Consider the following 25,853-nt stretch of genomic DNA (forward strand, 5'->3'; position numbering starts at 1 on the left):
CTGGTAATTTGACTCCGGTCAGACCAGTGATTTTCTTATCATTATAAATCAAGAAAAGGATCCATATTGGCTATTAAAGGACATTCACACTGTGCCTTCCAGGCCTGCTTCATTTTACAAAGACAGACTGTTTTTGTTGCGCAGTTTAATTCCAAATTATTGAATGTGAATGACAACAAAGTCTTTTCTTCTGCTGCACTCATGATTATATTTTCAGCCACGTAGCCGCAGATGATAATTGCGTTCACTGTTTCATTGTAGCACAATGTGAAAAGGAGCTTCCTTTTGTCTGTCAGAGGGCTCAAACAAACAGTTGGGTGTTTTGTTCCCTCAAATATATTCAAGGCACTCAGTGCAGACAGTTGACACACGCCAGGAAAACGGTGCTGATGACGTAGTTGTTGGATTAATGGTGGAATAACAAATTGGAGCACCGCAAAGGCAGTAAAATGAATTTAAATTAGAGCGTCAGGTGGTTTGTTGGCTTACAGAAGTGGCTTCATTGGACGTAACGGGAGAAAATCATGTGACAAACATCTAAAAGTGGTGGAAACTGTGCGTGGCTGATAGCTGTCCAATCTTTACTTTGTTTTCCCGCTTTCTTTCGCTGGTTGATATGAATCAGGTGGGTACACGTCTATCAAGCCTGATCTCAAACCATCCTGAGGATGAGCCTCTACTGCCATCTGTTGGACAAATTTAACAGTCATAGCTCCACAGTCTCTCCCCGCGGCTCAGGAAAAGGATGGTGTGGTGCCGATGCTGTGTGATAACATTTGAGCAGATGTTGATACCGGCAGTATCGACGACAGGGGGTGCTTATGAAGTATTTTACCATGACAGTTAAGTATAATGAAAAATGTTCATTCAGATCCTTTTTAAGGGCTTTATTTGTTTAACAGTTTGATTTAATACCAACATTGCAATGCACACAATTACCTTTACTAACAACATTAAGACGTTATGTATGTCTTCAAAAACCAGGTAGCAGTCTTTTATATCTAAACAACTGGAACATCAATGAGAGGCGACACGTCACTCTGCATGTTTCAGCTGTGAGAAATAGGGATGAGAACTGTTAAGATTTCATTGACATCACTCTTGTAGATTCCCTGACTGATTCCTGATCAACTTGCTGTGTGGAAAGAAGTAGGCCTACACAGATTTTTATCGTCAGTGCAACTATTTTATTATCTGAGTCTGAACACAAAATAGAAACAGAGTTGAAAAAAGCCTGCCTGCGTGCTGCTACTGTTATTGTATGATAGAATATTTATTGGTGGTGGGGAGGCAGTGGCACTCGTACGTAGTGTAGATAGACGTTTCAGCGTGTTTCCACCCTTACTTGAAATGATCAGTTTACAGACATTACAGCACGCTGTTGTCATCTGTCTTTGTGAAGCGAAGCAGCGCTTTGGACAGTTTCTTCCTCTCCGCCAGGATGCCTTCATGTCGCAGGTTTCCTGCAGCGTAGACGCATGAGATCGACGACATCGATAAAAGGGATTGATAAGCTCGGAGGCATAAGATCCCGATGGATCAGACAATTTGGAAATGGATCTCGCTTCCCATCCGTAGTGAGAATGAGTTCCCTCTCAGTTGAATGATTTGGTGTGGTGGTAAAACTCTGATATCGCCACATCCCTTATCCCCCCATCAGCACCACACTTTAAACCCAAGAAGGACACAAGCAGCTCTCTATTAAGCAACATGACGCCTTAATTACATGAAATGATTAACATTTTCTTTTAAATATGTAAAAAAAATGTCTCTGACATTAACTCATGCACCTGTCAGTTACCAGCTCAAGACAGATGTGTGTGTGTGTGTGTGTGTGCGTGTGTGTGTGTGTGTGTGTGTGTGTGTGTGTGTGTGTGTGTGCCAAAAAAGAGGTAAAACAGCAGAAACTCATTCGTGGCTGTATTGTTCAATACAATAAAGATGTGGGAATGTTAGATATTAAAGTCAGGTACACTGATGCTAAATATGTGGTGAAGGATGAGAAAGCAAATGAGGGGTGTAAATGGTCCTTCCAGTCACCAGCAGAGCGCCTGTATCGAAATCTTTGCAGCCCAAATGCATTTCATTTAGTTAGTAACACAATCATTGAGTTTGAGTCTGTTTCCCTTCCAAGTGGAGAAAATGAATGTTTTCACAAGGTTGATGAGCTGTTCTACATGTGCTGGGCGTCCATGATATCCAGATACTTGGCGTCGATTATTCTGGGAAGCAGGCTGGTCCTGAGATAAAACACAGAGAGACACCAGATGATGGTGTGCAGTAACACAGAAACAGTCCTTCAGACAAACATCCAATTCTGACGGCTTTTGAGCTACATAACAAAAAGCCTTTCAAACCTCATGACTCCAGTTTGAAAAGCTTTCTGTTAAAAATGTGCAGTCTGCGAGCCCAAGCTGAGATAAACCTGATGATATCACCTGGGTTATTTTCTCAGACTTAGAAAGCTCCCTCCAGAGCCACAGAAGACCTGATCCAATGTGACTAGTGAACTGATCTTCATGTGTAAAATCAGTGGAGTTCCCATTCGAAAACAGCTCAGCATGAGTCTAATCTCAGTCGAATGTCAATTCTACGCAGACATGGTAGTGCTGTGTTGGTTCCCGTGGTCCCACTCTGCCCCCTGTTGGCCTGGGTCATCTTACCTGACAGGGACCAGCAGGATCATCAGAAGGGGGAAGACCATCTTCATGTAGGGGAGAGGATACATCCCAAACGCACACAGGATGATGAGCTGGATCATCTGCAGCCCCGTGAAGTAGTGAACCTTCCTCTGAGGCACACGACGAATGTAGTGGGTGGGAGGATAGGAGGTCTAGACAGAGAAGTGTGATGTGGTTAAAATGCTGTTTTAAGTGATGCTTTGCTTCATATTTTCAGCATAATAACTTTATTTATACAGCACCTTTCAAAACTACCATTACAAAGTGCTTCACTAACAAGGACAAAGAAAAGAGGAGACAATGTCAGCAAATAATATAACAAAACAGGTAAAAGTAAAGCTGAAATAATGGATGAAAGTAACATAAAATAACAGATCAGATCAGTAACAGATAAAATCATTAAGAATGTTGTTAAGGTAGATCGAGTGAAGCCAATTACAGCTGTAAAAGCAGCAATTTTATGCAAAAATCTACTTGTTGCAGCATAAATGACAAGTTCAGTGGAAAAAAGGATGCAAATTTCCCCTGTTTGCATGTTAATTTTGTTATTTGTTCAGAGCAATTCTGATTTGTTTAACAAGGTATCGCTGCCACCGTGTTCTCGCTTTTCCCAAATATTTTTTCTTGTTATTATGAAATTCTTATATCACGTAACTTTTTTGTCATTCAAGAAAACCAACATGTCTCACATCACATCACGTTTCTCTTAATAACGACATACAGACAAGCTTCTCTTGTTATAACATGATAAATTGGCATGTTGTGTATCAGCTGGGCAGAATTTTTTACCTATCTACCACTGGGTGCCATTTGGAGCTGCCAGCATGCAAAGGTTTAATGGATAAACAGGAAAGACAAAGAGGTACAAACCACTATAGCAAACAAACTGACCAATCAAACCACAGTGCCCTTCCTGCTCACCTGTTCCTTCAGCAGCAGGGCCATGCGGTCCACCATCTGGTTCCCATCAAGCGAAGTGGCTGCGATGTAGAGGAAGAGGCCGTAGAGGACAGGCTTGGGGATCCACTGCAGAGGAATTGGCAGCATGAACGCAGACAGGCCGATCAGGATGTTGGCCACCAGCGAGGTCAGACGCGTCTCCTTCACACTGACAATACTGTTCAACACAAAGGCATATTTAAAGAGAAAAGCACTTTAAATACACTTTCTATCACAGAGCGATGGTTGGCTTGTGACCCCCGAAAGTAAAGCACCAGCTATTTCTTGCTTTTTAATCTTCTTGGACATGCATATCAACCAAAGATTGTTTTTTCTATCTGGTATTTCACAAGAAATTAACAAAAGTTAGAAACAAGTCAGAGAAATGTCTGTTTTTCCTGAGCCCACGTATTAATCCCCTTTATCCAATCATGTGTTCACAAAGTGGTGAACCTCGCTCTATTCCTGCTTGTGAACGACTGAGCCTTTCCAGGATGCTCCTTTCATACCCAATCATGATACGATCACCTGCTACCAATCAACCTGTTTACCTGTGGAATGATCCAAACAGGTGTTTTTAGAGCGTTCCACAATTTTCCCAGCCTGTTGTTGCTTCTGTCCCAACTTGTTTGAAACAGATCAGATTAGGCAGATATTTACAAAAACCAACGAAGCTGATGAGGTCGGACATTAAATATATTGTCTTTGAACTGTTTTAAATTCAGCATATGTCAACAAGGATTAGCAAATGACCACAATCTGTTTTATTTATGTTTTACACAGGTTGTATTTAAATAATTTTATGATTACTTTTGCAATAAAGGAAGCAAAAGCACCACGATCTACATTTTTAATTTTATATCTGTTTACTCCACTAGTCGGTCACACACTGGATGTCTTTCCAAGCACCGCCTGGCTTCTGGCCTTGTTTTAACTTTACTCACGTCGTGTAGAGGTGTCCGTTCTCGACGTGCTGTTCCACTTTGGCCAGCTGACGGGCGTGCAGGGAGGAATGTGGGAAGGCAGCGTGCATCCATGGCAGCCCCAGACAGGACATGAGGATGTTGATGAAGCCAGTCAGCATTAAGTCCCAGTGGAAAGTCGTTCCTTTCAGCAACCTGGTACAGACGTTCACACGCACACACACACACACACACCTGTTTCAAGCGGTTTGTCAATGAAAGACTGCAGCAGCGCTTCCGTTCTTTTCATGAGCTGCTGCTCTTTGCACGACAAATGAGAGACGCCGTGAAGGAACTGCTCGGCCTTACTTGTGTTCTGGCACATGTGTGAGTGAGATGACGATGTTCTGATCGATGAAGATAAGCAGAGCGAGGAGGAAGCCCAGCCCGACCGCGCTCAGCGTGTTCATTCCTGACAGCTTATCAAACGGAGGGAAGTTGAAGATCGGGCCGTCATGGACGCTGAACACAGGAACTGGCAGGACGTTTATAGAAAACACCCAATTACATATGAACACAGCAAGGTGAAAGAAATGGCATCGTTACGTAATCAAAGAAGTGCCTGAACAGTGAACTTGGCTGCTGGTGGGGTTTGTTTTATAAGCAACATTCAAGCATCTTTGACCCACATTGATTCAGAACTCACACTGTGTTGAAAGCTCGCTAGAAGCAAATATTTTCCTTTTCCTCCCCTCCAACAGAAGATTCATGAACAGTGAAGGGTGTTCTGTGCCAAGGTTGTGACTATAAGTCTCAGAGGTACTCTTCTATCACTGCTTTCATTTGAGAGATCTGTACTCACGCTGTATGTCAAGGAAAAGGTAGGAGCCAATGAAGGAGAATATCACCACAGAGATCGGCAAAGCGCAGTCAGACACCACCTCTCTGATTCTGTCATTCAGATACGGGCTGCAGGGGAAAGACGCGACATATTTCAGCATCGTGCAACCCTGGTGTAATACGTTCAACAGGTTTTACTACTGTATTTACAGTCGTTCCTCCTTTAGCTTGAAAAATAATCCGTGTCATGTACTGAGGGTTTTCCGCTGAGGGGAAAGAACGACAGTGTCCCGGGAGTCGGATGTGGAAATACGCAGTCACATTTATCTGCCTCATGTATTACATTATTACACCTGCAGGGTGAGAGTCATTGCTGATGATTTGTAACCTTGTGCTCCACTCCTGGGATGGAAGTTTTTCCTCTTTCACAGATCCTCACGACTTCAGTCATGTGACGCTATGTGCAGCAACTGCAGGCAGTGGTGGAGAGTCACTAATGACTTTTGCTTATGTATTAGAATGTTGAGTGAAGGTTTGAGGTATTTAGCATTTCCATTTTATGCTACTTCATATTTAACCTCTGGTTTAAAACATTCAGATATCATTTATTGAAGTGAAAGCAGCAATGCAATAATGCCAAAAATACTCATGTGCATGCAGATGCTTAATGAACTTATTATTGGTTTTTAAATTTTATATTGTGTTATTGCAGCCGGCATTTGAAAGGGCTGTGCCACTACTTGCTGTACATATGTTGACACGCTGATAATAAGATGATAAGATTTTGCGTTTAGATGAACATACCTCCTCTTGATGAGGTAGAGGGTGTAACCCAGCCACAGAGTCCCCAGCATGAGCAGCAGACAGAGGACGGGCCTTTCTCTCGTGCACAACACCAGAGACTCGGGCAGGAAGATCGACGCATGTCCTTCTGCGTGTCCCACCACTGTCCCGTTGTGATCCCCGGGCGCGTTCCCCGTCTGGTTCTTCATCTTCTCTAGAATCTCATTGATCTGCTGAAGCACCAACGTGCTGTTTGTGGTGGCCAGTGTGGGCCCGTGGTAGAAGTGCTCAAAAACTACGAGTGTGGGCAAAACAAGAAATAAGCACGGGATGAAACAGGGGACAAATTTATAGAAACATCATTATAACGAGATATTTTTCATGTTATCAGGACATGTTTTGTTATAATAGGTAATAACATCAGTTTTTATTATAAAGTTGTACTTTTTTCTTTAGAACGTGACAAGTCCATGTGTTGTTATAACAAGAACGTATGTAGCCTACATCGGCTTGAATGGCTGGTTTAAATATGTTTTATTAGCGTCTTGAGACACGGCCAAAGGACCATCCGTCACTGTATCTGTACTGCTTATTCTGTGCAGAGATGCAGGGGGGGCTGGAGCCTGTCCCCGGGCAACAGGGTGGATACACCCTGAACAGGCCGACAGTCTTTCACATGGCTGACACAGACAAACATGATCACATACATCTGCATGGAGGGGTTACTACAACTCTGATTTTAAAAAGGTTGGGACGCTGTGTCAAACAAAAATAAAGCAGAATGTGATTGCCAATCCTTTTTGACATAAACTCAATTGAAAACACGACAAAGACGATATATTTAATGTTTTATCTCATCAACCTCATTGATTTTTGTAAATATCTGCTCATTCTGAATATGATGCAGCAACACGTTTCAAACCAGGAGCATCAACAGACTGGGAAGACTGGGAAAGTTGTGGAATGGTCCAAAAACACCTGTTTGGATCATTCCACAGGTAAACAGGTTGATTGGTAACAGGTGATAGCATCATGATTGGGTATGAAAGGAGCATCCTGGGAAGGCTCAGTCGTTCACAAGCGAGGATGGAGCGAGGTTCACCACTTTGTGAACACATGGCTGTATAAAGGATGTTAGTACATGGGCTCAGGGACACTTCGGAAAACTATTGTCTGTAAACACAGTTTGTTTTGAAATAATGGCTTTCTGATTTTATTTACATTTTCATAGTCATTATAAAGCTTTTATAAATGCCTTATTCTGCATCACCATATTCTACTTCTACTAGACAATTAACAGTTTTCCCTCAATAACCTCCTAATATTGATAAGGAACTTGTTGTCCATGAATTATGAACTCAATAATCTGACCATAACCCTTAATTGCATGCTAATAAGAAACTAGTTAATGATGAATATGTGTTATATAAAGTCTTTCCAACATATCACGTTGTCTTGTGGTATAATAAGATAGCGACATGTTGTTATTACAAGAAACATTTCCCGTAAAAATGCAATGATTGTGGATCTTGTAATAAAATGTGTCATAATATCTTGAGACGATGTGAAAAGGCTCCTGTAAACTTCTCGTTATAATAAGACATTTTTTGTCACTGTGGCACCAATATGCTTCCGTACAAACTAGAAGGCTCGACTACATTTCTTCTTTCTCTTGGCACACTAATATAATTGTTGAGTCCTAAAAAGGCATAAGACCCATTTTGGATCTCAGCAAAAAATATGAAATGCTGCGGCACAGAAAATGAAATAAAACAGGTTTTATGTCCATTTCACACTACATTGAGCGTCTTCATACATAGTGTATTTTACAATCTTACTGATATAATTCTATTTGTATGTTGTCAATCTCTCTATATTTCCAGGCATTCAAGCAGTGCACTGTGCACAAACATTGCTTAGTTTGGTGTCTAGGAGGAAACTACGCTCTAAAGGAACCATCATGCAGTAAACTCATCCATTTATTTCCTGTCTTGTGACAAACCCTTTAGAAAAAGAAATAAACAGACGTGTGAAAGGCTTCATTATATTCACATTAATGGGTTGTTGTTTCTCCACCACACACAGGGGGCCCTGCTTTATTCCAAGCTTGCTTTTCCCCTAAAGACTCCATGATGGATATGTATATTTGATGGGCTACATTACCTATAACAAACAATAGGCAGGATATGCCCCTGCAGCGCTGACAGATTGTTCTGCTGCAGAAGCATTCAAACCACGCTCAGTGTCGTCAGACCTTGACTTACTTTTGACAGTGCCTTTCACTGCATCCCCGACAAATGCTATAGAGATGAACAATGCAATGACTTCTTCTGTTGAGCTGGGAGATAATGGAAAGAAACAAAAAAAGCACGACGTGATCGTTCATGTTTTATCCAAACTGTGTTTTTTACACCGGCACAGACAAAACAGTCCATTCAGGGCTGAATGATGGCCCTGATAGCGAGAGCGTACATTAAACAAAATTAAGAATTATGGCTGAAAACAGGAAGTCATAACAGATGCGCCTTCTCTTATCTGTGACCTCCTGGCCACACGGTTAGTCACATATATTACAAGCACGGGGCTTCTGTTTGTGATATTTCAGAGTAACAAATGTTGTCTGAGGGTTGTGTGGTGTATTCACCGTTTGAAGAGTTTCATCAGCAGGCTGACATTGAATAAGCCTCCAAGGATGAGGAACAGGCTGTTCCATAAACCGATGCAGGCGTAGAAGGCATCGAAGTCGAGGTTGTAGTCGTCGCAGATGCCCCTGATGACTGAGAAACATTCACAAAGACACGCACAGGCAGAAATTCATCGGTTTAAATGCATTAGAATTAATAAGACTTTCAGTGCACCTCTTTCTCCGCTGTTTAACTGCTCATCATATTGTTTGATATTGTTCTGGATAACATTGCACACATGTTCGAAAGTGTCAGTACCACTTCCTGTAAATCAATTTACACGTTGTAGGAAAAAGGGTTTCCGAGCAGAACTTAAAGATTCAAAGCCAGCTTGTAACTAACCATCACTTTTTCTCTGTTTTTTTCTGCTATAGGTTGAAGTTCATCATGTGACAAAGTGACACAAACAACAGCCAACCTTAAAGCTACACTAATTAATATGGCCACAAAAACAAGCTGAAGGACACAAAGGCCTGTTTTATATGTTTGTTTTAGTCCTATTTAGCAATATGAATTGTGTCATATTGCTGACAATCTCCACTATTTTAAGCGTGGACCCGCTCTATTTGGCTGCCTGATGAGGTTATGGGTGGATTGATAGCAGCAGCCTGTGGTAAACAGATTGGCAGGATTGGATAACATGACACACAGTTCTTCGATTAAGTGTTGATGAAAATCTGTTTAGCATCAGACAAATCAAGACGAAACTTGGCTACCAGCTTGGTTGTTTGAAGCTGGCTTTGGATCAGCTTCAAGCTTGAATTGCAGTTTTCTGCATGAATTTTCTGATGAGTTTTCTTTTTCTGTTGATGAATTCCACTGTAAAGAAAAAATAACCTCACCGCTTATGAAGATGGCCAGCGGCGCAGTGGTCAGCGGAATGACGAGTGGCGAGCCAGCAAACAAAGCATAGATCACTCCTCCAATGCTCTGGCCAACAATGGTCTTCTGAACATCTGTGAAAAACAAACTTTTGTACTTCTGCATGCTTTAGATGAAATACTTTATAGTGTTATTATGGGATGTTGCAGACCAAGACCAAACCAAGGACCAAAACAGGAGTCCTTACCTATCTCTCCTCTTGTGCTTTCATCATTCAGTGAGCCAAAGGCAATCGCAGGCAGCAGAATGGCGATGTAGAGAAAAATAGCGGTGGTGGTGTACTTCAGCAGGCAGCGGTCCTTCCCAGTTATTCCTTGATGGATTATTTAAAGGATTATTAAAGATGGGTCAAAGCAGTCAATCCTGGAGCTATCGTCAAAGTGCGAAACTTTTTAAAAAGAAATTTCACGACGTTGAAGCGACAACAGATCGTCTAGATGTGCTCACTTAGGAAGCAGAAAAGAAAATGTTAATACCATCTGTGAAGTCTGAGGGGTAGAGGGGCAGTCTGCGACGGAGGTCACTATAAACACCTTTACCGGCTTTAAAGAAATCTGTGCACTGTGAAGAAAAAGAAGAGTTTGGTCAGGGCCAGTGAACGCTTCAGTCTGTGTGAAGGACAATATTTAGTCCCATACTATAGCTGTACTGTTATGACTAGTTGGAGAGCCCATAATGGGACCAGAGAATTAACTGGTCTTATTTTCTCTCTGTGCATTGAAATGTGCATAAATATGCTCAGGGCCAATCGTGATGAGCGCAGGGGCGAGAGCATCTCATCCAATAAGAAACTGCTTGGAAAACAAGGTGACTGTTAGACCTTGTTCCACCTGTAATCATAGACACGACGTAACAACAGACGAGGCAACAGCTTGCACTGTATAAGATTTAATCAGGGTAACAATGTTGGCTCAGATGCGTGCAGTTCTCATTTGAAATTACAGAAAGGCTCCGCTATACATCCTGGTCCTGATTTTCAAACATCACTGAAAATCATGGTTCATCATCAATAAGTGCGAAGGCTCGTCAGATGCTAACACACTGCACATCTGTTTACATCTTGTGTAGTCAGTCAAGATGTAAACAGTAGCAATACACCAAAAGAAGTCTACCAGACGTGGAGTCGAGACCCCCGCTGAGCTCATGCAGTGGTCCCATGGAGTGATTGCAGGGAACCCCCACCTCAGTGCTAATGGTGGTCTGAACCAAGTGTAAACCCATTGTGACGTCACTCACTGGTTTGGGAAGATGTGGATGAGAGGGTGGAGCTGGGGAGGATATGCCTCTATCCTGATTGGATCTTACTAAGAACCTCCGGACATGCCGTGGTAGCAACAAATCAGAAGCTAGCCATGCCACGCACAGCCTGCTTTATCGTCTATTTTACTCTAAATGGGATCATAATTTACTAAATAAACTTTGTGTTGTATTGAAGAAGACTTGAAACTAGCAATTGAGACCATAAACTCATTAGGAAGCTGTATACTGAGATAATAAGTCAATGATTTCTTTTTGCAGCCAGTGGAGTGGAGCCCCCTGCTGGCCGTTAGAAAGAATGCAGGTTTGAGTCTTGTCCACTCACTACACTCTCTATGGTCTGAACACGACCTTACGCAAAAAATCTGTGACTGTGACCGTGACTTTACACTTGAGCTGACATCCAGTATAAAATCAAACATACTGGTGTACCTGACTACCCATCGTTGCTTGCTTTTATATTATACCTAATGTTAAAAGGTTTGTTTGGCAACCTGCATTTGAATGCTGTTCTGAACCCTTTCGAGACATCAGGTGTAGCCACAACCTGTTGTTAACTTTGCTCTTTTACAAACCAAATACATGATTTCTCTCCAGGCAATATTTGGGTGTTCCCCGGCGTCCAACCTCCTGCCGAGTGCACACATTTCCTCTTAATTTAAACACTGGACATAATGAAGTACTTTATCATTACATGGAGCTGCGCACATTCTGCTGCCAGAACCACGGTAGACCTGGCAGCTTTTTCAGTCTGTTGCCCAGCTGCCTCTCATTCCTCAGGCCTGGCTGATAGAGTGTGGAAACAGGGTAATCAGATAATCTGGCTCAACTACTTTACTTTACTGCATCACATCTTTATATGCCTGGGTGGAGTGGGAAAACACGAGGGTGGTCTCCACATGTGGAGAACTCACAGTGAGCAGAGAATATAAATGTTGGTTTTATGAGTAGTTGTTAGCTAAAGTTCTGTTTCCGTATCGTTTAGTGTTGGCTTTTAAGGTTCACGCTTTTTAGCTTCACCGTTCTTCTATAGCTATTCAGCACACTTAACCCATGTTCGTCAGACAGCCACTTCACTTCAATAACTTCTGCTCTATTTACAGCTCAGAGCCAGTATGTCACCGTCTGCCTTCACACCTGAAGTGTTTTCCCTCTGCGTGGATCCGAGTCCTCCACCTCCTCTACGACCGGCTTCTCGTTGACTATGGAGAGCTGCTGTCGCTGGTAGACCAGCTCCTGCTTGAACTCGTCCTGGGTCTTGGCCTCCAGAAGCTTCTGCCTGAAGGAAATGTCGGAGAGCATCGTGGCGAAAGTTCTACCGAGTTCGATGGCCGTCTTGGTGCTTTTCTGAAAAGGATGATGAGGAAAGTTAAAGACCTGTTCTGTCAATGTATTCTTCTTCTATTTTAACCCACATGTTAACCCACATTTTGCTAAATATCATACTTTCTATGTTCTAATTTGATTGTCGTCGTCTGTGGCAGCAAGGAAAAGCCAGCTGGGGGATTCTTCAACATTCAAGTTCTCACAGAGAGACATTTTTTTAAATTTGGTGTCATTTTTCCTTCCAGTGACAGAAAGAATGAGGATGAAGGTAAAAGGTGAGCAGCCAGATCCAAACCTGTTGCTTCTCACAATGCACCTGATTAGGGCTGCAAATAGGGATCATTTTATTATTGATTAATCGGTCTGTTATTTTCTGAACTGATCACGTGGTCGATAAAACGTCAGAAAAAAACTGAAAAATGCCCTTCATGTGGCGTGTTAGTAGGACAGAGAGTTTTGAAGAGAAGAACTGAGACCTGGACCTTACGGTTCTCGGAGGGGCCAGGATGAGGATGACGTAGCGGGCCTCGCAGCAGTTCACTCCCCAGTTCTGGGGCCTGTCCAGGCGGGCGATGCAGACGTGACGTCTCTGCAGGCTCCTCACATTGGAGCTGCATTGACAGAAAAATAACTGATTTTGAATCGCTGGTGTATAAATGATTGATTGTGCGGCATTGTGTATTGGCAGGTGTAAATTAGAGCCCCCCCACCACCAAAGCCAAAACAAGATTACTTTTCCAATGAAAAGATTTTGTGTGGGCCGTCAAATGAACCATCAAGACGGACACCTATTGAGCTGGAGGCTGGACGAATGGGTCAAAACAGCACCTTTTCACATACGTATTATTGTTACGATGAACTCACAGAATGCAGAGCCAGGACTGCTGGTAGCGAATGCCAGTGGAAGTCGCAGTCACACCCTGAATGGTCTCTGACAGTAGGTGAACTGTGGGCGAAAAAAGCTTTGATGTTGACAGGACAAGCGACACTTCAGCTAAAAAGCGCTTCGGAGTGCACCTCTAATCTGTTTCACTCACCATTAAACTCCTTCCCTCCTGCGTCCGTGAACAGCGAGCTCATGACCTCGTCCACGTCGCAGCTCCCGTGGCCGTCCTCCGCCACGTGAGTCAGCATTCGCCTCAGGACCTCGTCCAGAGTGGCGGCCTTCTCGTCCAAGAGGATGCTCGCCTGGGCCAGGAAGCTGTCCAGGTCTCTGTGGGCGCGCACTTCTTCCTGGAAGTTCATCGGCTTCACATACTAGCGTGAGCCAAGAGCAGGAGAGATTTGACTGACGGTGTAATAATGTCACAGTGCAAATGAGATGTTAAAGGTTCTGATTTTAGCGAACTGTATATCACCCAGCACCAAGTAAATCCACACTTTTCCTCCCAGCTCACTGCTGATGCTCTCAGATTTAGCACAGCTCTCCGTTTAAAACGTCAAGCCTGAGCTGGGTAGAAATTTGGGGATTTAAGCTTTGAAATGGAACAGTTGCCAAAATAATCTTTTTCTGTGCTGTATATAGTGCTAGAAATGCAAAAGAATCAGTAAAATGCTGCTCTTCTGTTGTAATTATTATGACATAACACAGAGAGGGTGAGTGGAAAATCGTACTTTTCTTGTCGTGTTTAAAAGCCCAAAACCAGGACAGTCAGGATCTGCAAAGAGAAGGAAATTCATACTGAAACAGATTTATACACACTGTCTCAGTCTCCAGCCCCTTATCTTTGCTCTAATCCCCCCTGCAAATCGTCCTGTAATATTTATTCTTGGAAATAACGTAAGTTTGGACTTCATTCTCTCCAGTATTAATAGTTAATAGGGAGCACTAGCTGCCAATCCATGTCCATGAACTCTGTCTCAGTTATTATGACTCAGGGAAGCAGAGCTGGCACACATGATTTCCGAACTGCAGAGGCTGCAAAATATCCTCAGACAATGAAAATCACATCCTATACAACCTCACAGGACACCACTGCTGATGAGCTTTTATTCCCAGCACTGACTGAACACGTTCAGGTAAAACACACGCACCTGAAACACTGATCTGGATCTGGTTGTCATAGATGTGGCCCTTGTGAGCGGCTGGTGAGTCTTGCCCACAATCCTCCTGTTCCCCGTCCTGCAGCTCTGTGGGTAAAACATTACATACAGTACTTTAATTCAACCTTCAAGACCAACGTTTCACTTTGTTAAAAATCACTTTGCCGTTAAGTGAATCACATGAAATAAGCAGTAACGATAAAGATCATTTCACAGATCAGCCCAACTCTTCTTTGTATGAAAGTCAAGATGCTGTTCCAGCCACATTAACAGTGTCTCCAGCAAGGGACACTTTATTTTTGCCTCCCACCACTCTGCCATCTGTTGACAAGCACACAGCAAGAGGGAGAAAGAGAGACCCAATAAAAAATCCCCCTTAAACCAGACATGCAGCAATATAACAATAGCAGCCCCTCGTAAATTCCTTAATTGTATAGAAGATAAATATGGCATCTCGATTGCGAGTTTTATGAGGGGAGAAAGACCCAGACGCAGAATTAGAGAATTAACCTTAACCCTTCGTGAGCAAAGCTTTGCGCTATTATTCCCTCTTCCCATCATTGACTCAGAGATCATCTGCCTCGTTATTTGCCCATTAATTAACCTCACGACACACCAGCGCAGGGACTGGCTGTGCTCACCAGCATGTGAAATGGGTCATCTGCGAGCAGCGAGAGGCGCTGGCATTAGCATGAATAACTGCTACATTTACATGTGGAAAAACTCCTCTGTTCTCCCTCGAATGCTGAAAGACAAAAAATCTGAATAATGTTTTCTGTGCTTGCAAAGCAGAGAACATAAAAGAGCAGGACCCATGCTGAGAGAAGAAATAACAGTAAATATAATATGTATTACTGCAGCTACGCACCCATCTCTTGGAAAACATATCCATTCTTAGACTTCCCGCTGGATGGAGCGTCTGTAGGAGAAAAGATAAATAAGATATTAACTCAACTTTGTGCTCACTTGTTATTAAAACCAACCTGTTCTCACTCCCAACACCTCACATACGGACGCCTGGTCAGGACTCCTTGGCCTCACTATTTAAGGCACTTTGAACCTTTTTAATGTCATTTTTCAACGTGCAGTACAGTCCAACAGACTAATGATGCAGGGGTGGTTGGATGAGTCAAACACCAGACTTTCACCCTGGAGATTCGAGTTCATGCCCCATGTGAGACCAAAAGACGTCACAGTGTACATGAGTCAATCTATCATCTTTTCCTAAATGCCTATACCTATAACTGTTTCATGTGAACCATGTGTTCATTTTGTTGTTAGCAGGCTGTATTTGGACTTTGTTACTGAATGTTGCATATTCATTATTGCTAACGCGACCACGGAGTCCTGCAAACTGAAAAATGCTGCCAAAGGCCTAAAAAAGTGACGCCAGGGGGGATCCTGACCAAGCATCCGTATGTGACGAGCTGGTGAGAGCAGAAAACACTGAGCTGAAAGATGCTGAAAGCTTCATCATTGCATCTTTAGTTTCAAGTTTACTTTTTATTTTCTCTCCACTTGTCGTCTGACGTAAAAGCACTGCAGATACCATTGAAGGCACTGGTGCCAGGTCAGATTTGGGGATTTAAACAACTACAGGATGATGTATGTTCTACAGCTAAAATCATTAATATTTATGTATTCTACAGGCGAATTCCAATATTTTTGGACTCAAATTTGACTGCTTAGAGGTAAATGAAATACATAAGATGCCGCTGCCTTTTTTCATTGCAGTTTGAAGAAGATGAAATATAAAAACTGTGTGTTTCTGTGGATTGCAGAAAAGGTGTCAGATTTCCTCATGACACCACTACTTATATACATTTATTAGATTTAAATATTGCAAAACTATATATTTTACACGCATTAGTAGACAGCTGAGACAGAAACAAGAAGCTTATGGAAAGAGAGCCGGGTAACACAGTGCAACAAAAGCCTTATAAAAGTATTGAAACATGAATGAAAGCACAGTAACCCCGTCACTGCAGACCTAATATGTTTTCATGGTGTTTGATTCAAGGCCAGCACGTGGTGATAAAACTGCGTGAACCAGGACTCCATGTTGACTGGCCCTGCTGTGTTTGCCCGATGCAACAGTAGCTCCCGCGTCATACGTGACAAAAACAGTCTGCGTTCACCAGCAGGCTCCTACCCAGCGGAAAAATGTCGACCTTTCAGCTGCTCCCGTTGCACACAGTGACAGATTGCGCAGACAGAAATTAAAAATCAATACGAAGGAAGCTAATTATCCATAACATCTGAGTTTGTTGAGTCATTATTGCCAGTGTGACACACAGTCGCTCAGACCTTAAAGCAAACGTTATGTGATATAAAATTGTCGAGATGGAAAGTGGAACAATGACAAATGAAACGTGCTGAGAGGCCGAAAAGAGACCCCTTCGCTCTCAGTTACAACAAAAACCCGACGCCTGCTGTGCCTGATGTTTGTATAGGCGGTCATGTATCTGTGCGACGCTGCTGCGGCCGTATAGACGAGCCTTTGCTTGCCTGAGGCGAGCGCTGGCTCCAGGGGCTGCAGAGCGAGCCTGTATCTCAAAGCAGATTAGACAGAGCGTTCCCATGCCTCCTCCACCTCGCAGGAGTCTGCACAGACAACAGGGGGCCTCGCAGCTTATGCAAAGAGCTGTTTGTGCCGGAGCAGGCGTGTGGAGGACGATTTAGCCCGCCTGATTGAGACCTTTACAGCCTTGTCTCATGATGATAAAGGTCAAGTTTGTTGTAAATACTCTTGATTATGTTTCCTCAGCAGCGTGATCAACAATAGAGAATAAGAGCACGCACTTTTCTTCCCGGCTCTAGCTGTAAAATTGGTGCGAAGACACGGATGACATTTGCGCTTCCATCACTGTTCGTTCAGTGCAGTGTTGCCGTTTCTTGAATTCTTGCTGTTGAGTGTTTTCATTCTTTGTGCAGGCCTGTGGGTTACGGCGGCTCCTGCCTGTTCGCTTCCTGTTGGCGGGCAGGCTGACTTCCTCACACTTTTCAGAGAGTGATGGTGACAGAAGGGCAAGTCGAGCCTTGAGTTTCCTCCACGAGGGCTGCAGCACCTTTGACGCTGACACTGCTCCTTAAAATAGCTGCTTTCTGACCCTGTTTCTGAACTACTGCAAAACAGCTTTTCCTGATGTTTTTCCCAAGTTCTAACCCTGTGTCCCTGCGTTAAGTGATATCTGCTGCATGATTTAAAGTATTTTTATGTTGAAATCCGTCTTTTTTTCTCCTCCTGTAAGACATTAACATATTTTGGTAACTCTAAATCTTTAAGTCAGGGGAATGTACATTCTTTTATCCAATCAAACATGATTTATGGTGACCAGCTAACCCCGCCTGTCATATAAAACAGCTCTTCACCGTTAGCTCCAGCAGAGCAAAGCAATATAATGAAACACAGGTGTGTGTTTGGATATTATTCGGCAAAACCTCAGCTGTTCTCCTTATATCTCCAAACGGCTGTACATCGATTTATTCATTTCCACCTCCTCCTCCTCCTCTTGATCTGAGGAGGCGGATGAAGTAGCTGTGGTTGGTTGCCCACTGTCCTCCACTGATCTGCTCCAGGACCAAGTTTGAGTGAAATACGCCGGGAATATGTCACAAGACTGAAGATAAATTTGTCCTGCCTGCTGTTTCACTGTGACCTAAAAACTGAATGTTTTGTAAATTGAACACGAGCATCAGACACAACAAATGCAAACTTATTCATGTTTGTTTTTCATCGCATGTACCAACTACTACTTCATCCAGTGTTTTCCCTCTTTCTTTTTTACGCCCTACAGAACTTTAACCTTGACGAAGATCTGCTCAAGCTGGTGACTCGATGTCTGTAAGTCCTCCATCTCGCTGGACAAACAAGGCCAACTTAAAGCCTGAGGCCTGTTTTATTAATCCCTGCCGCCCCGCTATCTGTGAGCAGAGGATGTCCTTGAGCAATGGGAAACAGAAGAATCCTTGTTGGGTCTCTGGGAACGAGCGCTCCGAGCTGCGCTGTGCTGTGCTGAACTGTACAGAGTCGAACCGTCGCGGCGGAGGGGACGCTTGTGAATGTGAGGTGTCATGGCAGGTTGTCTTTTACATATGAAGGTCTGCTTTTCAATGTTGTGCTTCGTCATAAAACACAATATTCTGGACTGTATGTACAACCCAGCTGAAGCTTAATCAACAGTATCCGCGCTGAATTGGGCCCCGGCGGTTGCGAGCAGCTGTAGCGTGAACGGTGTGTACTTTGCGAGTCCCAATGTACACATTCATATATTGAAATAAAGCAAATAACAGGAAATAGGAACTACAGCTCATTCCACGTCAACACCTCAAAGGCCGACGATAACGGCTAACTGATGTTTGTTTATGCAGCACGGTGAATATGACCACTGGACCAGCAGTAATCATAGTCACACACCTTAGATTTGACTTGCTAAAGCACACATCCGGGGGGGGGGGGGGGGGGGGGGGGGGGGGGGGGGGGTTCTTGTTCTGGACATCATTTGGCAATATCTTCGTTCAAAATATTCAGTTTTGGGTGGGTGACATGAAACCTGCGTCATGGTTGCAGCCCGGCTGAACATGGAAGTTTGGAATTTGAAAATAGCTGAAGTGACTGACCTGTAACTGATACATCATCACTCATCAACTTCAACCAGAGAACTCATTAAATAAGAGAAGAAAAACTTGAAATGTGCCAGATTAGAATATTAGACATTTTTCTGCGAGATAATCTTCTTAATCCTCAACCTGAGAAAACTCAAGCAGGACTTTTTAACCCCTTAATGGCACCAAACAGAAAATGCATTTATGCTCAGTATGTTGAAGGCCTAAAGATTATTTTCTTTAGTGGTTAGAATTTGTACTATTAAACGCCATAAAATAGTGAAAAATCATCCTTCAAACCACTAGTTTTGTCTGACCAACAGTCCAAAACCCAAACATATTCAGGTCTGCTATCATCATCACATATGAGACGCTGGACTCCATGAATGTTTTCTGGTAGAAAACTTTAACAATTAATCTATTAGGAAAATGGTTTCCAGAATAATTGTCTCAGCTCTGCTGGATGTTATCATTGTATTCTGCAAGCGGCATTACAAAACAAGAAGAGACTTCCCCATTTATTATAACAGACGTTTAACCGAATAAGCACTTTTAAAATCAATTTAATGTACTTTTCTGGGACGCCTCTCTCCCCTGGTGTGGTTCTACAAGTGTGTTGAAGCAGATGCTAAAAATTATTTGCAGGTCTGTTATAAAAACCTTCCACGTACCATTTATGGTCATATTGTAAATATTGACCCATGTTATTTGCTTTTGATGCAATAAAAGCACCTTTCTCGTGTTCTGTGCTTTTAATATCAAGAATGCAAAGACATAAAACATGTAAATAGCTCCTAAGGTGCAGACAAATAAAAGAAAATACAAGTGTTAGATGAAAGCCTGCAGTACATGTGCCATAAAAACTTTACACCATTCCCAAGATGCTTACAGCACACACACACACACACACACTGTAGAGAGGGTTTCTCCACGTGTTTGACATAGCTGGCTCAGGTTGCACCATGAAAGACCTTCTCACCCCGCTCAACCCCTGTAAAACTTACCAGATGGCACAAAATGGAGGATCTTTTTGGCTTCCATGTTCTCCAGGGTTTTTAGGTGAGACGCTCTCCAGAGCTCAACCCATCATCATTCTCTCTGCTCCCAAACAGCCCGCGCTCACTCGTGATCTCTCTCATACACACACCCAAACACACACATGCTGAGGTGAATCCACCTAACTGCACCTCCTCCAGCAGCACATGGGTTTGAGGGGAGGAAGTGGGAGGGCAGGCCTGTGGGTGCGAGGGGTGTTTGTTTCTGCTGGGTCCTTGTGCCTATGACCTGGAATACAAGCAGCTTCAGAATGGGCTTTGGTGTTTTGGCTATAGAGGGTTAAATCTTTTAAAGTAATTTCCTGCCAATATAGAAGTTTTTATTTTTAACAATAATGTCTGATAGTGTTTCTATCTTTAACCCTGATCACTGCAGTGTTAACAGTGTGGACACTTAGCTAGAGCAAGTTCTTCAGCGCAGGTTTTTTAGAGGTCCCTTCATTAGCTTCCTGTAAGTCGTCAGTCGTAGAAATATCTCTTTTGCTCTGTTTTGCTTCCATTGAATCCCAAAGTTTTCATTGTTCAGTGATGTTCCTCTCTTGTCCTCTGGCCTCCTTCAATATCTGATTGAATTGCTTTTGTATCTTAGCCCACTTCTGCCTTTTTCTTATTATAGCATTGCTTTAGTTCTTTAGTTCTAGACAGTTTTGTCCTTTTAAGTGAGAACATTGTGCACACAGGAATGAATATAGCCCGTAGGCAGTCTGTGCACAGGAAAATACATAGTGAAAGTACATAATGCTGTTAACAACACAATTATGGGTTAAAAAAAATAAATATTTCGCTTTACTGTTACCAATGTGCACTATGCTGTAGCCTTAAAACACTTTAAAACAGCTCCATTACCTGCACCAACAATAGGCCACTCAACCTTAAAGGCACCCTGTGGAGTTTTCCTGTAAGCAAACAAATGATGTTTACATTAACAGTTGCTCATCTAAATACATTATGTGTGTTTGCTCAAGGCCTCGTTAATGTGTTCAGTTCCTTTTACAACCTTTTAAGAAGGATTTAAAATCTACATATGTTAAATGCTTGCTAGTGCTTCCTTCTTGCGTGTGCACACTGCTGCATGTTTTGGCACATTACTGCCACCCATCGTCAGCCAGTGGAATAGCAGGAAACTGTCAACGTATGCACAGCTCAAACCATGTACTGCATTCTGTTTGCAGACACACACAGCTGCAAACACAGCAGTTAGACCATAAACCCACCGTCAGACCTGCTGCTCAGGAGAACTGAAAACACATGAAATGACTCTGCTGAAGTAAATGCTGACAGAAAAATGTAATGACACAGCAAATATGAGCGATGCATCTCTTGACACAACTCAATAAAACTGAATACTTAACAGGAGTCAGAATAGAAATTATCATAATTAATTAATAATTACCTTAATGTTGAGATTATTTAAATCTGTTAATGATCTAAGTAAGTGGTCAGCATGTACGTTAAAAGAATTAAAAATAAATTCCCTTTATCATAACATGATGCAGTCTGTGCTGAAGTGTCTTATCATTTTCTGCGTATTATGATTCTGAGTTACTCAGGAACTACTCAGCTTTTCATTAACTAGCTCTTACATCATGATTTCTTCTTCATTCATTCATTTGAATCAACTCAGAAAACTGTTGTTGTTTCCATAATTGCATCATCCAGATAGTAGATTTGCAGTGAGAAGCACAAAATATCGTCCCAGTAGGACGGAAAATAAAATGCAATTACCAGACAAGAGACACACACCAGAAGGTACCACAAGATTAACAGGACACTTTACATGTTAAAAGCAGGATTACATTATATTATTTGTCTGTGTTTTTCTCTCCAGCAGACTGAACGGCCGTCCTGAAAATACTTCCCAGAGTTGAATTGCCTGAACGGAGCTGAACCGATGGAGGCAGGGCGACACGACTATCACTTGCTAATGCAGACTGTGATGCTTTTGATTAAGTCTGAGTCCAGAGGAATGCTAAACTCAATCTCGAGGAACAAACTCCACTTACTTACTCTGACTGGTGTGCCTGTAGGAGGAATTGTAATGTCGTGCTTTTATCTGACAAATTGGGGGACAAATTTCACTGCCGGTGAGGAATGTTAACACAAAGCAGAAAAAAGAACTGACCTCTGCGAGAGTGAACGACTGTCAGCGGGGAAATGACTTTGCATTCAAAACAAATAGTCAAATCAGATGGTGACTGTCTCCCTTTGGATTCCTTTCATTGAATCCCTAATTGCATGATGCAGTTGCTCGCTTGTTATTTTTCTAAAAGTTACAAGCCTTGTAAAACTTTACTGATGCTTTTCAATTTACGTCAAAGGCAGTCACAGAGCACACCTTATGTGCTCAATAAAGTTTTATTTCATCAAGGCTGTTGTGATGGGCTTGTGTTTAGATATGTGTGTGTGTCTCCAGATAGGAACAATTCTCTCATGTTCAATATAGGGGTAGGAGAACTGTGACACTGGGTTAACTTTCATGTCAATCATTACTTGTGCAAAGGCAAAAAACAAGAAAGCGCAGGCGTGACTATTCCCGTGTCTGCCATGAGATGGCAGCGCAGTCTATTATTCTAAAACAGAATGGCTCCAGCCAACATCTGACGGCGTTGAGGATTTAACGATGAGAGTCTGTATTTTTCATGTTGTTTACTTGCTTTAAAGCTCACATGACTCAGAGTCTCAGCTGGATAGAAGAAGCTTTTCTTGGTGCGAGAGGCCCGTTAAAAGCTTGACAGTGAAATGGAAGCTCTCACTCTAAAGTGCACCCTGTGTGAACGAATGATTTTGGAGCTGATGGAGGGTTGTTCATTTCAAATGTGTCTCATCTGAAACAGGGTCGTAGCTGCTGACGAGGACCCCGAGGTCATGGGGTCATCATTGGGTCCTCTGTGTTTTTGACGGGTGTGAGAGATTCCTCAACCAGCTCCAAACCGACTTCACATAGTTTCATATTAATACAAGGTGTTGGTGACTGACTTCATCTCCCTTTGTTTTGAAATTTAGGCCTCGTTTGTGGTGAATTTGGCCTCATGTAAGCGCTTGCTAGTTTCTTTGCTTGTGTTTATGTGGTTGCACATATGCATTATTTAATGTATAAAATATAATTACAATTAGATTGACAATGTGTATATTTTATATGCAATATGCTGTTTTTATGTTATATAATATACATTTTAAAATGTGCGATAAAGTAGTATAATTGTGAAGAAGGCGATCATTTTTCTAACTGAAACCAGGCAGCATGCAGGCCTGGATTCATCCCGGATCCAAAGTTACTATCTAACTTGCTACTGTATTTATTTATTGTTCTTTTAGGTACACATCAATATGCAACAATTACATATTGAAAACTACTGCACACATCTTCACAGACAAAACTCATTTTAAATAAGTCCTCCAAGATGGACACACGTTGTCAGCTGATCTCCTCCGAGCCTGCAGAGCCTGTTCACCATTTATAATTCTAAACAAAAGGCACGGCGGCATCTAAATAGACTTCACTTCTTGACCTCAGGTAACTGATCGTCAACTCTCTGCCCCCACTCATACACTAAAACATGTATATGAAGTATGTATTGTGGACTTTCAACGGCGTATAAGTCAAACAGTGACCATACCATCACTAACAAAGAGGCCGGGCCAGCAATGAAACGCTGCATTAATAAACTAATGTCCTAGGGTTCATTGCAAGTGCACTATGAGTCTGACTTAGTCTACTGTGAAACATTAATCTTGAGCGCCTGAAGGGCATAACTGGGGGAAAACACACACACAAGAGCACCAGAGGGGCATTATCACAGGCACACAAAACACAGGCATGATATTCACATTGTTGTGTATAATAGCAACCAAACATAAATGCCCCTTAATGACAAATATGCATTTAAAATCTGCACAAAGGCCTACGATTCGGAGTATTTTCACAAGCCAGTATTGGATGATATGTCTATTGAATGAATCTGTTGTCAACATTTTACTGACTGGGAGCTATAAATGTGTAACAGAGTGCATGGCAAAGCTTACAGTTATTCTTTTTGCTGTCGAATATTAAATATGGGCACATGTGTGGACAGACTGTGATTATTATTCATTGTGAAGAGCCAGGAAAAATTCACCAAGGACTCTGTAATAACTTCCAGAGTCTATTTTCCTTCTCAAATAAAACATTAGATGCTTCCTCAAAATGTTTATGAGGCAGTTTATTCTAAACCAGAAACTATAATTTTGCCAATAAATAAAATATATTTGTTCAGGAAGTATTGTTGTGATCAGTCAGTTTGAGCTGACAGGCTTTAAGTGACGCTCATCTGCACTGAGTCCGTTCATCTCTGAATGAATAAATCAATCTGCTGCCCATCGCGCTCGCACTGTGACATTTGTCCATGAAGGTCATCACGTCTACAACCAGCAGCTTTCACTGCATGTCATTCAAAACAAATATAACACATGCAAATGCATGCACATTCTAGATTACAGGGGCATTATTTCAGCGCACGTTTGTCACATTTCATTTGCCAGAGAAACCATTTGGACTCAATAATATTTCTAAATAAATGTACAATATTTAAAAGCGGTATAGTTCGTGCTGAGTATATGGTGGGTAGATTTGGCCAATCACAGACAGCTGCGCAACGGCAAGGCAGTAAATGACAGTTGCTAAAAGTATGTGTGAAAACAAGCCAAACTTTTGCTGATGTGGTACAATCCTCCCATCTAGTGCTCCCTCAAAACAAAGAACAAACACTGACCATCAGTCACAGTTATTGTTTCAATTGTGATACAGTTTGATGATGCTTACCTTCAGCAAAATTATTCACAGTGACTCCTGACATCTCCTCGGCTTCCTTTTTGGTTTTCATTGAGCTGGGACTCTGGCACCAAAGGCAGTTATATTGAAATCTTTCTACAGAGCTGAGAGTGAATAATGTGGTTCCTGTGTGAGAGCTGCAGCATTAGTGGTCTTGCAGGCAGGCCCACAGGTAGATGGGAATCTACCAATGAATAACACCTTAATGACCTCCCTGCCAATCACAGTGAAGCTAACTTTGTGGGCTTTGCGGAAAGAGGAGACAAAGAGAAGGGGGAGGACAAGACATGGGGGAGGAAGGTGTGAGGAAACTGCTTTTAACCCCTGCAGGGAGTCTTTAATATTTTAATGTGACTGTCCTGTGAGACGCTACCTCTTGACTGTTATGCTAAACCATGAATGCGACCATAGTCTCTCCTCCAGAAGTGTCTGTATGATTCAATGCAGTATTCCTGCTTTTCAAAAGGCTCAATTCAAGGATCTGGAAATAGGCCTCCCACTTCTGCACTGTTGCATTTACTTTTAAATTACTGCATTTTACTTGATTTTATGCATTCTTTGCATTTTAAACTTTGTTTTATTACTATTTTTCAGTGATGTTGTTTTCCATCTTTTGTTATGCATTGCCTTTATTTTCTAATCTAATTTTTACTATCATTAGTGGGTTTTTGTCTCCATCTTACTTTACATTAATTTTCTATCACTGTTTTTATGTCCATTCCATGCCTTTTTTAATGTGAAGCACTTCCTTTGTTGTAAAGCACTTTTAGCTGCATGTCTCGTATGAAAGATGCTACACAAATAAAGTTTATTATTATTATGGCTATTAGTTCTACTTAGAGGCATCAATTACTGCGAGTTAAGAGAGAAGACCTAATGTAATGCACATGTGCAGTGTGAATACCGTCATGCAGAATACTGTTGAACCACGTGTTGCTTATAGGCAGTCCCTGTGAAGCCAGCCAAGCACGAGAAGATAGATAGATATACTTTATTTATCCCAAGCTGGGAAATTGCAGTGCAGCAGCAGCATTACACACAGTGAAATA

General features: G+C 42.2%; 1 protein-coding gene across 1 annotated transcript; it reads right to left on the minus strand.

Annotated features, from left to right (window-relative positions):
• Positions 1 to 934: 934 nt before the first annotated feature.
• Positions 935 to 20,085, minus strand: LOC121611445 (sodium bicarbonate transporter-like protein 11). The gene is made up of 20 exons (XM_041944010.1): positions 19,947 to 20,085; positions 15,206 to 15,256; positions 14,329 to 14,424; positions 13,909 to 13,952; positions 13,332 to 13,551; positions 13,159 to 13,240; positions 12,782 to 12,905; positions 12,106 to 12,315; positions 10,188 to 10,272; positions 9,899 to 10,024; positions 9,672 to 9,785; positions 8,790 to 8,922; positions 8,410 to 8,483; positions 6,167 to 6,440; positions 5,385 to 5,491; positions 4,892 to 5,057; positions 4,565 to 4,738; positions 3,603 to 3,798; positions 2,664 to 2,833; positions 935 to 2,240 (listed from the first exon to the last, which is right to left on the minus strand). The coding sequence occupies exons 1-20, from the start codon at positions 19,981 to 19,983 to the stop codon at positions 2,174 to 2,176; spliced, it is 2,550 nt and encodes an 849-aa protein (XP_041799944.1). The 5' UTR covers positions 19,984 to 20,085; the 3' UTR covers positions 935 to 2,173.
• Positions 20,086 to 25,853: the final 5,768 nt, after the last annotated feature.

Source organism: Chelmon rostratus, chromosome 9, assembly GCF_017976325.1.
Source record: "Chelmon rostratus isolate fCheRos1 chromosome 9, fCheRos1.pri, whole genome shotgun sequence".
In the NCBI taxonomy this organism is placed as follows: Eukaryota; Metazoa; Chordata; class Actinopteri; order Chaetodontiformes; family Chaetodontidae; genus Chelmon; species Chelmon rostratus.

Excerpts from the sequence above, each read along its gene's own strand:
- LOC121611445 (XM_041944010.1), bottom strand. The coding sequence starts at position 19,983 with ATGGAAGCCAAAAAGATCCTCCATTTTGTGCCATCTG. Across the intron at positions 15,257-19,946 it reads CCTCCATTTTGTGCCATCTG|ACGCTCCATCCAGCGGGAAG; the intron begins GTAAGTTTTACA and ends TTTCTCCTACAG. Across the intron at positions 8,484-8,789 it reads CTGATGAAACTCTTCAAACG|CTCAACAGAAGAAGTCATTG; the intron begins GTGAATACACCA and ends ATTATCTCCCAG.